The sequence below is a fragment of the Macadamia integrifolia genome, chromosome 7 (genome assembly GCF_013358625.1).
Source record: "Macadamia integrifolia cultivar HAES 741 chromosome 7, SCU_Mint_v3, whole genome shotgun sequence".
Taxonomy (NCBI): domain Eukaryota; kingdom Viridiplantae; phylum Streptophyta; class Magnoliopsida; order Proteales; family Proteaceae; genus Macadamia; species Macadamia integrifolia.
The window spans coordinates 5,357,415-5,375,305 of record NC_056563.1 but is presented as its reverse complement, the minus strand read 5'-3'; the positions used below and the strand labels follow the sequence as shown (position 1 = coordinate 5,375,305).

The following is a 17,891-nucleotide window of genomic DNA, read 5'->3' as shown; positions in this document are numbered from 1 at the left end:
GGGGGGGAGGAATCAACGAGCTGCTGCTTCTTTCTTCTGTTTTCTGTTTTTCCTTCCAGGAAACGGGAAAAAGAAGTCCAATACCTTCCAGTAAACCACATTTGAACTAATGACATGCATTACACACCACTTTTTTGTTAAACATATGATTCATGCAACAATCAACATCATTAACAAGAAATATAGTTCAGTGACTTAATAGCAGGTTGCTCCATAGCCAGAAATGCCTATAATATGGTGCAACACTGGTTGGTCTTCTTCGCTTGTTTGTAGAACATCTGTTTCAAAATTCACCAACATATTTTGTACTGTCAGAATCATAATTAAAGCTCCACAGCTACTAAACTTTACATGCATTTGAAGATGTCATGAACTCGTTCAATGTCGAACCGTTGCATTCCTTGTATCTATCTATATTATCTGTATGTACTTCACCTCAAAAATATGATATTCGTGCATGTACGCAAAAAGGTGTACCCAGTGCACAATCTTCCCGTCACTGCGGGGTCTAAGGAGGGTCATATTACGCAGCCTAACCCCTGCTTCGGGGAGAGGCTATTTCCATACTCAAACCTGCAACCACTAGGTCACGGTCCACTCTAAAAAAATGATATTTGTGCATGTATGCATTTAGCAGAAATCCTAGATAGAACCAAAAAGGATGGAAAAACTTCTCATATTAGACCGTGTAGGGCACAAGCAGAAGGGTGGGGCCATCCTCAAATGTGTCCCATAAAAGTGCCCTTAATGCCATAAAAAAGGACTACTGCTCTGGCAATGGTAAGTCAACATATCCATTGGAGTTCAGACAGTCAGAAACATGATAAATGATATCAACATAAGTATAGGGCATAGGAGATATATCATATAGTTATTGCTGATTGCTCAGGTTAATTTCGAACTGAAGTACTAAAACATAATTTGACGTGGTAGCACATTTGTCATGATCAACAAGGACTAAGACATGATATGCGACTCATGAAAAAACAACCGTCACTTGTGGATGCATTCAGCAGGAGCCCTACATTTTCCATGCTCAAAACAGGGTGCACATCCGTCATGGCCAAACAGAAGGGAAAACAAGTGCGAATAGATTTTGACAGCTATACACATAATAATCTGTCTTTGGTACAATGTAGAATCCAGCATCCTTGAATAAAAGAAATACTGCACGTGTAGCAGTGATTAAAGCCCATCTATTTCACCCAAAAAAAAAAAAGAGATTATAGCCCTTCTAACGTTGGACAGTCACTAGAGAGTGAATAAAAGAGGTTTATTGCGGAAGGATAAAAAAATCATAAAAGGAGTTCAGCAGTTGGACGGATAGGTGATATCAGAAACTTATCACCAACCAATGAGATATAATCTAGAGCATCAGATAATACCTAAGGAAGGTTCAGGGTTAAGAAAATTGGGAGTTCTGGGTTAGACATGGTATAGATGGTATAGGGGTTCAAGAAAATGGCTCAATTGCTCGAGATAAACAAGAGATTAAAAACAAGTGTTCATAGGGTTTATATTGTTGAATTTTCTGTATCCCTCGATTACCATTCATCTTTACGCTCTAGCCCATTTATAAACCTGAATCTTTTGTAGAGCTATCCTGACCCCAAAGCACCGCAGGGGTAACAATACTAATTACAATTAAGTAGGCATCGACTCTACGACAAGAATCACATTTTATTCCACAGAATTTGAAAAAAGAAAAAAATGTCCCAATAAGAGGCCACTACTGTGAGGATGGAGTTTTCATGCCACCTTGGATTGGGAAACATCCCATCTGACAGCAATCTGATGAGAAAAACTGCCTCTCAAGGGAGGAAGAGTTCATTGAATAGTGAATCCTCATAATAAATCATCACTAGGCCTACCTCATCAATGACATTCACAATATATCAGTTACATAGGTAAATGACAAACGAAAAGAACATGCAAATATTTTAAGACGTGTCTTATGGGAACAAATAAATGGACTCACTAATGCTCTACATCAAGGACAAGAATATGTGTGTACCTGTGATGCTGCACTCAGATCTGAACTCTTCTCAACCAAACTGTCCAACTTCTCCCCTCTTGCAAGCACACTGTCAATGGTCTTATGCTGTATACACCAAAAGAATAGACAAATAATTGAATAAAATCACCAAATAATAATCAATATATATCGCCAATGGACAACAAAGGTATGCTTTGACCATGGTTTAAAACAACCATAGACCATTACTAAGGTTGGAAAACCATGATCTTGACTTGACTTGTCTGACAAAACAAAACTGATGAATAAATCACTAGCTCAAGTTTTTAAGATATTAATAGTTTGATACAACGTCCCTTTGTCACATATATAATTAAATGGCAAAAATAAGAAAAGTAACACGAAAATTTGTGATTCAGCAAAAAAGAAGTAGATGATCAGAATACACAAGAAATCTAATACCAAATTAAATTGATTGGAATGGTACGCATTCCAATGTGGCCAAATATGTTATTGAAGGAGAAAATTCAAACAATTTTCTTTTCCCAAGTCCAATTACTAAGTGTCAACATCCAATACAAATGATATTAGGTATAAAGATGCATTGAGAAATCGTTCTACCATCCAATTAGGTTCTGTTTGGCTCACTAAGAATTCAGCCTCCCAGAAAAAGATATTTGAGTTGGATCTGTATTGTTTTGTTGTCTGCTCGATTTAATTTACATAACAAGTACAAAAGTCCACCTAAACGGTAAAATCATACACCAAAGAAATATAGGAATTAGTTATGGTAGTGGATATCTACTTTAATTACTCACTTTAAACCTCATTTTTCAGTCACAGTATTTTCAAATATTACGCATAAAAAATTATGCAGGTTTGAAATCCTCAATTTGATGATAGCATATCCTAAAGCTAAGCTAAGAGGGGCTGGGATTCAGCCTTGGTATAACCATAACAAATATAAAATAAGAAAAGCTAAAGGAGGACAATACACAACACAAAGGCAGGGAACAGACATAGACAGAGAGAGTTCTTAGTTCTGAACGGTCAAATCAGATGATATGGCTGTTGATTCCATTCATAAAAGGGTAGAATTCCATCAATTCAAAAAGATAGAAAAAGGCAAATATCATAGTATCTGAGTTAAGATGAAATGCGCAATTAAGTTGATGTAATCCCGGGTTCGAAAACCCTGTTTGAGATCAATATGGGCCCACCGCCCACCCAAGTGCCTAAATAGATCGATATGTAACGGGAGTGGCAATCTAGTAATTAACCAGATTTTTCAAGGGGCTTTTGGCAGGTAAAACAGAAAAGGCCATAAAGGGGTTTCTTATTTATAGATCAGGGCTAACTTTGGAAGCAACACAAAAATAAGGATAAAAGTAAAAAAAGACAAAAGTAAAAGGCAAACAAGGGACCTACCACTAAAATTTGATATATCGTAGAGTGAGGTGATACGATCCCGGGATTTGAAAACCCCATTGTGTTCTCTTACGGGCCCACACGACGAGTATAAGGTTCGGTTAATGGCAAAACAGTAAGTAAATGGAAGTTCATGATAGAACAGAAGAATTGTAATCAAAGGGAATCTTAAGTGGCTATTAAGGGAATAAAGGATTGAAGGTTAGGAGGACATGAGGGGAATTATATATTAAAGGATAAGGATAGAATTGGAACACAACAAAATAAAGGACAAAACAGAATTAATAAAGAAGGTATGGGTAATTGTGGAAAATAGGGATACGGTTATTATTAAAATCCTGTTACCAAGAGACTTACCTTCAGATAGGAAGTGAAAAAAAAAAAAGTAGAGATGGAAAACCTGGATTTTTCTGAAGTCATCAAACTCCCTCACTAGTGGTCCAATTGAAGTGCAACTTTGGGGTTGAATTCATAAACCCTAAGCCCCTTAGAATCAATGAACAATGGTTAAAGCACATATGGGTGGAGGTTCAATAACAAATGGTTAAAGCACATATGGTGGAGGTTCAATAACCAGACCTGAAACTCTGGCCAGAACTCTAAACTGAAATAATGATTCAATCTCAGATTCTACAGCATGAATCATCTTAGTATAAAGGTATAACTCCCAAAATTTGAGACAAAAAAGAAAAGATCCCAGGGAGATCGAGTAACGTCTATCGGACTGTTAGTGTCGCCAGAAACAGAGAGTAACAAACAAAAAAAGAAAGTACGTAGATGATGAGTGGAGGATAGAGTAAAGGAGAGATTAGCCTGTAACAAGGAGGAGGAACAGAGAAGAAAAATATGCAGAACTTGCGGACACGCAGATCTTGGCAGCACACCGACGAAACTTTCATTCAATTTGAAAATCCAACTGAGAATCATTGGCTTATGTGCTGTTATATAGAATCACACAAAGAAGTCCTAATCCAATCCTAAAACTGAAACAGAATTTGACTCTAACTTGGATATCCCATTCACTAACAACTTACTCTAGAAAGCTGCCTGGACACGTGGCCCTGTATCTTATTTTTTCTCTCATTATTCTCTCTTTACACCCATCAACCACCCTTTCTCTCCTCTTTTCCACCTCATTAAATTCCATTAATTATATGCTTATGATTGATTATTATTCTGAAAACTAATTACTCAGATCACATATTTCTTCCCTTAAAATCTGAAACTCAGATCCGGTAATTCTTTTCACAATTTCTGACCATCAAATCTAGATTCAGATCAAGCCATATCCACTATTAGATTAGAAACTGACTGTTAGATCTGAGATCAGATCTAGATTCAGATCTAGCAATATCCACCATTTGATTAAAAACTGACCGTCACATCTGACCCATATCTAGCAATCAGATTGTGATGCAGATGCACAATGGATTTAGGAAAAAAAAAATTTCTCTTTGATTTGATTTTCTTTTGTTTTAGAAACAATTTCTTTGAAATTAGTTAGTTTCTAATATTAGATTAGTTTCCATTTTAAGTTAGTTGCCATTAATTTTTGATTTTTTTCTTTATATTGGACATGTAAACGATGAAGAAGTTCAGTTTTAGATTTGAAGAATAGAGATTTGATTAAGAGTTTTGGTATGAGAACCATGGCTGCCGATTTCCCCTTCTTCCTCCTCTAAAATTTTCCCATCTCTTCTTTGTTCATTCTCTTCTTCCTTTTTATTATTCTGGTTTCCTTTTCCTTCTCTGATATTCTTCTTCCTTTCCTCTCTGTATTCTGGTTTTTTTACTCTGTTATGGGCAACAGTTGCAGCCCTACTGAGGCACTTCGAACTCAGCTGTGCGTGAGTTGTTTGGGTCAAGCTGTTGGTCGAAGGAAGCCCTCCCCAAGGCAACTCCAACCCTTGAATATCAGTCCTGAAGGTGACTCCTGCTGTGAGAAACAAAAACCTGCAACTCAGGTTACCTAAACCTACCGCCAGATCTGTTTGCAGGCACTACAGCCCTGTTTGCATTGCTGTTCTGAGGTATTTCTCATATGAGATCAAGAGGCCCTTTAGTGAAGCATCATCGCCTGGAATCTCAGGCCTCGTAGAGGGGATTTAAAGGAGATTTAGCCTTCGCAAGCTGCTGGATTCTTCCGCCCCTGCTGGTTGTCCAAGAAAGGAGAAGATAGACTCGTGAGTTGTAGTTTAAAACCCTTTAATTTGGTTTTTCCTATTATACCCCCGCCTTTAACTTTTAATTCCCTTTGAGTTTCTTTATTTCTAATTCCAGAATACCCCTCCCTCATCTAACGCTATTCCTTGTTTCCCATTAATTAGATTGGTGACTTATAATTACAATTCTGCAATTCTTTATTAGAAACACCATCTAAGATTCCAGAATTGAGTTTTCTTTGGGATTAATTCCTGATAAGTCCTTAGTCAATCATTTCACTCTATAAAGCTCCAAAATTGTACCAGAAATTACAATATTGCCCCTGGTTTGTCTAGAGTGAACTATTTGGTTATTTAGTGGGCCCTAAGCGATCCGATCCCTCAGATCCGCATCAGATTGGAGTCTCTTACATTACATTAGTAGGTCCATTACTCATAGACCAATCAATCCATCACATCTGCTTGATCTGCATCGAAACCTATATTGTTTATAATTAGTTTTCCACCATTATTCCAACTTATGTACTATAACAGAAATTAGAGCAATGACCCTAAAAATAACATCCAACTTATGTACCATAACAGAAATTAGAAAACAATGTAGCAAACATATAACTTCACATCAACAAAGATTTCCCTACTTATTGACTAATGTTGCTTTCTTCCTAGTTATTCTCACTATAAATATAGGGAGAAAGAACCCTGCTGGTCTGGCGTAGGAAACACCAAACGTACAGGAGCATCTTCATCACGCGGCCCCAGGGGGGGGGGGGGGGGAGCACGGTCTTTTCCCGTCTGCCTGTGTCTGGGCGTTTCCGACACCAGACCAGCAGGGTACTTTCTCCAATAAATATAAGTATCACATGATAAAACCTTCCTTCTTCTCTACTTTTTTTGGTATGACCTGCAGTTTTATGTCCTTTATCTGCTCTTTTTCAAAGTTATTATACCCTTTTGTTATTACCTTATACTTTTTGGAACATGGGTGAGGTTTCTCAGGCGAAAAAAAAAAAAAAAATGAACAGCTAGATAGAAATTCCCAATGTCTGCATCTAAGTGACTATTGTGATATCAAAATGAAACCCATTATGCGGCAAAAGGAGGAGATCCAATATAAGGAAAAAAATTAAGAATTCACCAGAAAACTGAAAATATGCAGAGCCACCTGCTGCTTCTCTTTATTGGTGAAAACAATAGAATAAGTTATTTACTTATTTTGCAAAAGAATACAAAGAAATTGTTGGATGGGTAATGACTTGTGTCAAATATGACACAAGCCCTCTTTATTTATAATAACAAAGTGAAGGCTCGAGAATATTACAATGACCATTAAACCCCTTAAGGGCCTAAGGACCCATTTGGAATCTGACACTTTCCCTAAAACCCATTGTTACAACAGAAATAAATAAAATTCAATGGAAGCTACAAAATAGATAAAAAATAGAAAACTACAGGCAACAGTTTGCAACCTCAAAAGCCTGCATTAAGGAAGTTTCCCAGCTACAAGGACCGTTGATATGACAGATACAGATTCCCTCCTTGGACCCTCTGAATTGCCCACATTAATTCCACTGTGCATTTTGTATTGCATTTCACACTCTATATGAGAGCCCTTAAATAATTTGTTTTTTAATTAAAAAGGCCTGGAAAATGGTTATCTTTGCTACATGCCAGACGACCTTGGCTGGCATCACAGAGAAGGTTGATAAGACGAATGCGGCCATTTTAGACATCAAATCAGCTGCCATGTGTCAGAATCAGTCCAAGGTGGAAATTTTTTGCTGTCTTGTCACACCAGAAAACCACACCAGCAACTATAATTTGATTGCATTTTACACTCTCAATGATAGCCCTTAAATATTTCCATTTTTAACTAAGAAGGCCCAGAAAATGGTTCTCTTTGCTACATGCCAGATAATCATTGGCACGTATCACAGAGAAAGGGGGTGACAAGAGGGATGCAGCCTTTTTAGACATCATCCATGTGTCAGAATCGGTCCATGGTTGCAACCTTTTGCTGTCTTGTTACACCAGAACACCCCTAACTATAATTTTATAGTATTCATAAAATAAATCACACATGCACATGCACACATGAAAGAAAACGGCGAGAATTAATAGAAAGAGTTATACTCACTAGAATAATTTTGGTTTCATCCAGCTCCCGCTGTATTTTCAACAACTTATCAGCCTCTGCAGGGTCCTGAAGCAAAAGAATCGGAAAGGTTATCTTCAGAGAAAACCAAAATACTGTAAAACCATATAGTAGGAAAGTTACAATAACAATACAAATAAGGAAAGGGGAGAAAGGGAACTCAGTCTCATTACTTTCCTAAATATGATGAGACAAACATAGATAAGTACCTGAAATTTTGTTAGAGCTCCAGTTAAATATGGCCATGGCTGAGTTGCATCTGCCTGCTGAGTCCTCCAAGATTCCCCAAAATTCTTCTGGTATTCATCTACTATCTGGGGGAACATTTTATTTTATTATCTTATCATCCTCCTATGCAACAAATAAATGATGAATCAAAAGTACACATGCATTAGCAGATATAGAGGATGTGCTCTTACAAGCTGCCTACCTAAATGTACCATCCTTGAAAGTATATTATTAACTTTCAAGGACAAATTACAAAGCACGGTGAGGAGTTGGCAGAAGTACCAAGTAGATAGTCTCGTATATCCACGATTTGATTGCTTTGCAGGGCATGTTGACTATAAGGCCCCCACAAAAGGATATATTCAAAGGAAGTGATCAGAATCGGAACTACAAGCAAGCCCAGAAAACTATAAAGGAAAAGAGTTTATTTAATTTTATATTTTATTATATTTGAACTATGTCATTATTCTAATATTTGAATAATAATATTAGAATTTATTTTTTATTTATTTTAAAAATTCTATCGCATAGAAATATAGAAGATCATTTCATCTATTCTATCATTCTATTTATAGAATAGTTAATGGTTCATGAATGACTAGAATAAAAAAAAATCTATTGCCGACGGAAGGAATCATGAAAGCCAGAAAAATTCTTCGGATCTAGCCATACCATTACATTATATTGAATATTGACAGTTCCAAAAGAACTGTTCATTATTTGGGTTTTTAGAAGGCGCAGGTGTCAGTTTCGTCATTGATACGAGCTGTGATACCGCAAACATTTGAAAAAATAAAGACTCCTTGGTAGACCTAATAGACTAATCCATTAAAAAGGCACTCCTAAGGCAGAGTAGCAAAAAATTAAATTTTATTACAAACAGATCATATCTAAAATTTTACAACATGATCATAAATCAGAGCTTTTTAACATCTTTCAGAACTTCTTTTTAGACCCAGCACTTTAATTATTCCTACTGGAATTCAAATTGTTCTTGATGCAACCCAGGTCACAAAACCTGCTTTTGGGTCTCTATGGACTCACTCGGATGAAGAAATTTCCGAGTACGAAAATGGGCAGCGATTTCATAAATACATGAAGTTCAGAACCAACAAGTAAAGAGAAAAAAGAGTTATGGACTTAACTGGAAGCAAATATTTAAGTAGGGGGTGCTTCTGGAAACTAACAATAAAGATGGGGAATGAATAAACAAAGTCAGAACCATAGGGGCTTTTATGTAAATAGATACAATAGGGTTTAATTAATAAAGTAGAGAGGTTGTCCTCAACCTCTTGATCATGAGCAAGAGGAGGTAACCTAAAGCTGTTCCAGATCAAGAGGAGGTAACTTAAAGCTGTTCCAGAAGAGAGAGAACTCAACAGTTCATGAGATAGAATAATGCTATAAAACATATTCCAGCTGGAGGCTTTCTCAGCTGCATGCAACCCTAGATAGACAACGAGACCACTCGTCTTCAAAAAAGCCTCGAGAGTCGATATTCCGTCACCACGATCTACTAAAGGGCAAGTAGCTTGATTCTTTGGTTCGAATCAAGTTCATGGGATGGGGGATCGGCGGTCTCATCCTCTCACCAAATTAATGTTGCCCTGTTTATTGAAAGTCGAAGAGAAGCTAAACTCAACTATCATAGGCTGGAACTCGCTGGCCAGGCAATGAAATTGTTGAAGGATGGATTCAGATCAAGTTAGCCCTTGCGACAGCTTGATGCTAATGTAAGACTAGAATTACAAGTGATCCTACTCCCAGGCAGGATCTGAAAATTTTGGTTGAATAGGGAGAAATATGAGATCTCACAAACCATAGCTTAGATGGAGCTGAAACTTGAAGTAGATAAAGGTCATATATAGGTCAACAAACCATCAAAATATGAGGCAATTCCGATGGCCGAATTGAGAGAACATTGTCGACATGAATTAGGAAACTTTTGACAACTTTCGATATCTTGAAATTTCAGCCTCTGATGTCCCTCAAGTTTGGAGCAAAGATCCCTCGTGTGATGCCCAACTATCCTTCAAAACATGAGCCTCAACTGATGGCTGGTTGGGAAGTTATGCTCAAAGAATGAAAAATAAAACTTTATGGAAGTTCTGCAGAACAGCAGCTATAGGTCTTCAAACTAGTCTCTTGATGATGCTTCTAGCTTCAACAAACTTGCTTTGATACTCAAACACTCTCTCATAGCAAACAAATAAAAGGAATAGAATTCAATGGTGGGGTTGAGAAGGGGGGAAAAAGAATTAGTGAATGGGCATCTCACCCCCCCCCCAGGTTTTTGGGTATTTCACCCCTCAAAGTAATAGCTATCTCAGCCATGTGTAACCACTCATTTTTTAAAAACTTCAATCCTTTTTTTTTTTTCATTACGACCAATGAGCTTAAATATCCTTACAAAACTTGGACACAAAGAAATAACAAAACGAAAAAAGAAACTAATGGACTGATTCTAACTTCCTAAATTGACTTAAGAAATAACTTCTAATTACCTTGCCTCACATATAAAATGAAAACTACTAACTTACTTGAACACTAAGCTAGCCAAATAGGAAACAAAGTACTAATTAAATTAGGAAACAAATCTTCCCAAGTTACAAAGATTGCTTGCCAAGAATAAACAAAGAAATAAAATAGAAACTAATATCCAATAACCTAACAAGTGCTGGCAGCATCTTTCTCAAGCCAGCTGTCAATATTGGACCCCAAGGTACTGTTCACATGAACAGTACCTGCGTGAACAGTAACATCAGGTTGGCTGATCCAACTGGAGAAAAATAAGGCTGGTTCTCTGTATGAAACTGAACCAGATCTGAACCAGAATTGGGCCAGCACTGAACTCTCCTTTTGACAGCTCAATCTACATCAGATGCACTATCTCCCTTCAAACCTTTGAGCGAAATGCAGAAAAAGGAAGAAAGATCCATGGACCGACCCTATCGTCTCCACCCCAATCACAGATCAATCTGAAATTTTAGGGTATGATCCCCAAATCATAACCCTCTCAACTAGCAAACACACACACACACACACACACACACACACAAAAACCTGAAATGCAGTAGAGTGGTAAGAACAGTTTCAACAATGATTTCCGATTTGGTTCTCACAACAGAGAAGATTCTATAGGACAAGACTCTAGGGCTTTGATCACCTAGGGGAGGAAACTGATGCCCAGAATCTCAGGCTGAAAAAGGAAGGGATGAAAGAGATTAATCTCAGCCTATGGGAGGCAGTGGTTTCATTAGAAAACAACATGAAAGAATAAAAGAATAGGAAGATAGAAGAAAAAGAAATAAAAGAGAAGGAGCAACGAAAAGGGAGTAAGAGTGAGAGACTGAGAAAGGAATAAGAAAACCGGACTTGAGAAGAGGAAAAACTTGAAAAGAAAGGAACAATCGTGCACAGTAGCATTCCACGAACTAATAATCTTCATTCAATATGCAGTGATGCATATAAGAAACTAACAAAACCAAACCATTCCTACATGTATCTAAAACAAAGGTGGAAAGTAAATTGGATTCAATCTCTTACTCTACCAACGTTACCTAAACTCCTACATAGAATTAAAATGCAAACTGCAAAGTACAAAAATAACCCCAAGCAAATGACAAATTCCCTACCAACCCCTATTGGACCAGAATCCTCATTTGGGCTGGGATCACCTCGGTCAGTTTCCAGAATGTGTCATGCCAGTCTAGCCACGATAATGTTACTGCATCAGTTCTTATCCTCGACTCTTCTAGAACCCAAAAGGACTTGTATTCTATTGTCCCTTGTAATGAAGTGGAAATAAATTATCAAACTATGAGATCTTTTGTACTTTTTGTGCCATGATTTGTCACATTTGGTGGGATTGGAATTTGAGAAGATGGTCGAACTCTTCTCCTATCTATAATCAAATTTGGAATACCATCAGATTTGAAAAGGCTCTTGCTATCCTTTCTATTCGTAGGGAGTCTGAAAGGAAGAGACTCATTGCCTCTTCTTGGGATGTGCCCATTCAGTCCATTCCCCGCTGCCCTCCCCCCCCCTCTTTAACGCTCCCTCCCCCTACCTAGCTCCTTTCCCCTTCAGCTGCTTTATTTTGCACATATCTTTGCGTTGATGGGCCTGCGTTGCTCCTGTTGTTCTTTGGTTGGGATTGATTTACTTGTATTTTTCTTGGTTTGTTTGTGGTTCTTATTGTATCTCCTTTTTCCACTTTGGGTTTTAATTAATTATTTATTCACCCAAAAAAAATTGAACTTTTTGCTGCACATCAATTATTAAAACTGAGACCCCTTTTCAACATCATTTCTTCAAATATTTCTTTTAATCATCACAACCTCAGTTGACAGGAGACAAAGGACAAACCTTTTTTTATCTTTATTAACTGGCATAGATACTTTTGAAGGTGACTTCATCTCATCTTGGCAGATCATTTGATTCACAGAATTACTAGCTATCTTCAACTCAATCTAATTACAAGAAAAGAGGGGGGGGGGGGAGAATTGGTCTAAGATGGTAAGATCTTCATTTGAATCCTCTTGCAACTGCTTGTCTATAATGGAATTACCTTGGTACTTAGCCCTACTAAATCAAAAGGCAGTGGGAAATTTTGCGTAAAACAACAAAGATGAAATAATGAGATCATTTGATTCACAGAATTACTAGTTATCTTCTACTCAACCTAATTACAAGAAGGGGAAAAAAGTGGTCTAAGATGTAAGATCTTCATTTGAATCCCCTTGTAACTGTTTGTCTATAATGGAACCCAAATCATGAATAACCTTGGTACTTGGCCCTACTAAATCAACAGGCAGTGGGAAATTTTGCATAAAGCAACAAATATGAAATTCACTATACGTGCCTAATTCATATGATACTCAAAACCTACACAAAGGTTTGATCTCATCTACTATCACAGCCAATTGACAAAGCATGTTCCAAGTATCAGAAAAAATACAAATATCAGGTACCATAAAGCGAGATGGAGATTAAAGTGCCGCCTCCCTCCCCCAAACAAAAGACTTAACCTTTTAACAACAGACGAGCTCTGATTAGCACCACAGAGAGGAGAGAGCCGATTCAAAATGAAGTAGTTTACCTGGTTAAGAAGAGAGAATGCACTTCGCACGGGGTAGTGGTCATCCATAAATCCCAATGCACAGAGACCATTTCTGTTATAACAATGCACCTTGTATTCTACAAAACCCAAAAAACAAGAAAATAACAAATTTTCACAACCATGCCCTCAACTAAATCACATGATTTCCAATTAAATCTAATTCCACAACATCCAGTACAGAACAATCTTATTTTTTTTTTGGGGGGTGGTGAATTAAGATGAATCAAAGAAAATAAAGAGTTTCAGTACAAAACAATTGGAAGAAGGAAAAAGCATAAATCAAATAAATATATTATAAACACATGGATCCCTAAAGAAAACGAAGAGAGAGAGAGATCAATTTGACCTGATAATGATTTATCTCTTAGAAATTAGAATTAATAATTAAGTTCAGCAATTCAACAAAAATTGGAATCCATTAAAAGAAAAATCATCTCTTGTAGGATCAGACGAGGAGACGAACCTTCATGCTGGACGGATTGGCGTTGCCCCGGTGGAGTTCTCTTGGCGACGGTTCGACCAACGAAGACGATGAACTCTCTGATCCCCGTCCTTTGAAAATACCCAAAAGAGCTGACATCAGAGGCGTTGGCCAGAATAATGGGATCCGATCCATCAGAATTGTATTTCAGAACCAGAAGAGCTGTGATCTTCATCTCTCTCTCTCTCTCTCTCTCTCTCTATTTTTGTTGAAACCGGGGAGTCCTCTGTATCTCTCTGTAGTCTGTACACGATTCTAGAGAGGGAGACAGCTTCGATCGATTTGATCCCCTTCGCGGGTCTCGATTGATTGATTCTAACGAAACCTTAGGTGGATCTAGTGCTACAGTGCGTATATAGTAACCGTACAACCTCCCCTAGATTACGCTAATCTTACATTCGTTGGGAGATCTGGACCCTATATATCGTTGTCCAGCTGGGATCTCAATTATAAAATTGTGGATGGTCGTGGATAGTCCTTATTAGAAGAGAACTTTTCCTTTCCCCTTTTTCTATTCTATATTCTCTCTTATCTTTTCCTTCCACATTTCATCCAAGAAAAATTGTATATCCCTTCTACATGAGTATAATAAGAAAAGAATGGTTCGCAACGTCTTTGGACAATGACTTAAGGGCAACCTAAAGGACGTGCGGGAAAGGAGGGTGCCCTTGGTCCATTGCTTGTTTGCTAATTTTATTTTTATGGGATAAAGTTTTTTGTTCGAGAGCAATTCTTATACCATAGAAATAAGGAGGTGATGATCGCTATGCCTTCATCCCTCGTCTAAGTTCTAGGGTATTCTTAGACAAAAAACCCTTGTCTTATTTTTATTATGGGAGAAAGATTATTGTCAACCTGTGAAGTCAATGAGAGGATTTATGAAAACATCTTTAGAGCACAAGATAAAGGTTAAGTAGTCTTTTCAGACTATGATTTAATTTTCAGCTTCTATTTATGAGAATGAGAAAAGATGAATTCTAGAGTTTATAAAATTTCATATGAATCACGAGGGTGGATCAAATATAAAAAAGCGATTGACAAAAGAAAGAAGCATTACAAGCAATTCAATTTGTAACCCTGTTTGTCTCACGGAATCTACAAAGCTTGAACAACCACAAAAGAATCAGAGTCAATAATAAGATGTTTTAAATCATGATCTATCCAATAGGATAATGTAGTGCACAACATCCGGTGAGTCCATTGCTTTGACAATTTATCAAGAAGTTGATTCGATTTCAATTTCATTCGATTTGGGCTCAATCATTGCGGGCTTGGCTTAGACACCTCCACACCATATGATAATTTGATGCTTGAGAGAAAATTACTAGATCACCCAAAAGGAGTTACAATTTACCAAATTATTCACCCCTTTTTCATTTTGATTGATTCATCCATGATAACCAGGAGTATTATTAAAATTAAAAAAATAATAAAAATAGAAATAGAAAACCAAAATAGTGTCATGCCTCCAAATTGCACAAATTTGTCCACCCTTTGTTTCATCTTCTTTCACCGGCTCAAAGAACACCAACTTCAGTGGCTTCAAAACCGATGTGAAGCAACAACAGAGCTGCCTTCCCTAAGATGTGGCTGCCACCATCACCAATAATTATGATCACCAACTCCACCCCGTGATTGGCCAACCACCAACAGCTCTTAGATGTTGTAGGTAAGATCATGGTTCCATCGAATCATCCTGTTAGGATTTTTATGTGGGCTTAACTGATACCGATTGATCCATTGGGCCCAAGCAATTATAGACCCACTCTGATTAGAAAACTCCTAGCTTTTTCCATTGTGAGAACTAATGGTCCTTGCAACCATTACTTAATGCCTTATTAATAAGAGGCTGCAGAAGGTCTCAGTAGAAGGACTGCACTTGCGTAGTTCTTCATTGTTATCTTCATGGGAGTAATGTTTAACCACATGGGACAGAGGTTCATGATCTATGTTTATGGAACTTCTAAACTTACACAGGTACTTCTCTATTCTCATTTATGATTCATGTCATGGATGTCCTATTGATTATTATAGATATGGTAAATCTATATAGTTATGTATTTTAAAACCTATGAAGGGAGTACTTTATTGATCTTGGTTTAGGGACTATACTCATGGTTAAATATCTTTTATGATTATTGTATTCTAAATACTATAGGATTATTCATATGTTTAATATGGTAAAGATTCTCCAACACATCCATCCGACCTTTATCGATTTGTCAACTGTTCGATCTTAATACCTGGTTGATATTGTATTGGTTGAACAGTACAAATCAGGAGTAAAAAGTCAAAAAAAATCATCTTTTAAGATAAAGTAGGGTTATTTTGTCTGAAACGAACAATTTGATATCATAATGGTTTTGAGGATAACCAATACCCATTCTGGTAGCATGCTCTAAAACCATGGGTAAGAATGTAAGATCGATTTTTCTCTCCAAACATTTTTTTTTTTTTCAAATGAGAAGAAGACAAAATTTAGAGCCAAAAAGGAAAATAACAACATCAAAGTTCAAGAGGTAACCAGCCTCACATTGTCAAAGCTGGCCAAAGAGCCAAATGGTGTGTGATCCATACAACATCCTTTGACTGAAATTTAATTACAAATTTATAATTGTTAATATCAGACAGAATATGAAAGCATTCAAAAGGCCAGACCAACCTATCCTTCTTTGGAGCATTTCTCTCTATTTCCCTCCAACTTTCTGTATGCTCTTACCTCCCTCCATCCACTTTGGATTCCCTCTCCCCACCTCCACCTCCACCTCCACCTCCACCTCCACCTCCACCTCCACTTCTCTACATCTTTCTTTGTTTTTTTTTTCTTGTTAATCAAGATGTCCAGGCCAGCTTATGCGCACATCAACTATATCTCTCTTTACTCTTTCCCTCCAACCCCATCTCCCTTTGCCCCTTCCCCAAGTTCTCTATGCATCTCTCTACCCTTCCTTTGTCTTTGAAACACTGACTCTCTTTCTCCAGCTCATTTCACTCTCAGCCGAATTGTTGTCCATCATCCATCTCAATCCAACCCTCTTCCAACAATTTCCCTCCCTAACTGCCCCATATGAGACTGCTGCTATTACCCAACGACTCCAATTAATTTAAGTGCCAATTTAATAAACTAAAATCCATTTTGCCCTTGCCTTATCACCATTCGTAATTGTGAATTTGAGTAGAAGTATCCCACTGTTGCTTGTTGGTTCTAGAAAAGCGCATGGGAGGTTCGGCCTGGGGTTATGTCCACTCCATGGAGTACCTGTTTTTTTAACTGAAAAAATAAAAAATGATTTTAATACACAGTAGTTTTGCACAGTATCGGATTATCGTTTATTTTTTTATCTTTTTCAGAAAACTTAGATTGTTTAACAATTTTGCCCCTGATCAGCATCGTTCGTTTCAATTTACCAGCGATACAGTATCAATCAGGAATTATGATCGGAAACATGCAAAATCGGTACAAATCACTTGACACGCAATCCGATACCAATATTTGAAGACAATAGTTGGAAGAGAGTGAAAAAAAATTGAATTGACTTATTTGCCCAAAAGAGTGGCACATACTGTCTCTAGTCCCCAAGTAAGAGGCATGGATGTCATTTCCCATGGGCACGGGCATCGATGTCATTTCACATGGGCACAGAAGAGAGAAAGGGTCTCGAGTTTGAGTCGAACCTCGAGAGAGCTGTCAATGGAGCTATCGAGGAGAGAAGAAAAGTAATTGGAGAGTGGAATTGCTGGTGGGAGAAATGATTTCACAGAGTAAAGTGGAATTTGATTTTCAGAGTAGGACTACATTGCTGAGAAATTCTGCTTCGATTGCTGAGACATCAAAGAAGACATTCCCAAAAAATTAAGAACATCCCTCCATTTTCCTCCGGTTGCATGTTGCATCCCCTGCCCATTTACAAGCGGTTGACTATAAATTGATTAAAACCCTAGTTTCTTAAGTGTTCCTCATCTCCCTTTGTCCTAATAAGTTGTGAGATTGAAAACGAAAAAGGAGAAAAAAAAGGTAAAAACTGCAGATGGGTTTTTCCTCTTTTAAATCGGGGCTCAGGTTCGCCTATTCTCAGGCAAAAGGGTCTCCACCAGTGGCTGCAAACAACGGTTGCCTGTGAGAGAAGAGGTTAGACCCTCTCACCGCCCTCCGAGTTGCCCCGCCCATGCAGGTGGACAGATCCATCCCCAAAGCCTGAAAATCGGTAAATGCCATCGCTTGTCATCATCATCGCCCCTGATAATCGGTTGTAAGAAGGAAAAGAAGAGAAAGAGAAAGAGAGAGAGAGAGAGAGAGAGAGAGAGAGAGAGAGAGAGAGAGAGAGAGAGAGAGAGAGAGG

The 17,891-nt window shown here is 37.7% G+C and overlaps 1 protein-coding gene across 1 annotated transcript; it reads right to left on the bottom strand.

Moving 5' to 3' along the window:
- Positions 1 to 30: 30 nt before the first annotated feature.
- On the bottom strand, positions 31 to 13,879 carry LOC122084990 (VAMP-like protein YKT61). Its single transcript, XM_042653409.1, has 6 exons — positions 13,534 to 13,879; positions 13,050 to 13,147; positions 7,930 to 8,034; positions 7,703 to 7,768; positions 2,015 to 2,101; positions 31 to 278 (listed from the first exon to the last, which is right to left on the bottom strand). Exons 1-6 carry the CDS (start codon positions 13,724 to 13,726, stop codon positions 228 to 230), a joined length of 600 nt encoding a protein of 199 aa, XP_042509343.1. The 5' UTR covers positions 13,727 to 13,879; the 3' UTR covers positions 31 to 227.
- Positions 13,880 to 17,891: the final 4,012 nt, after the last annotated feature.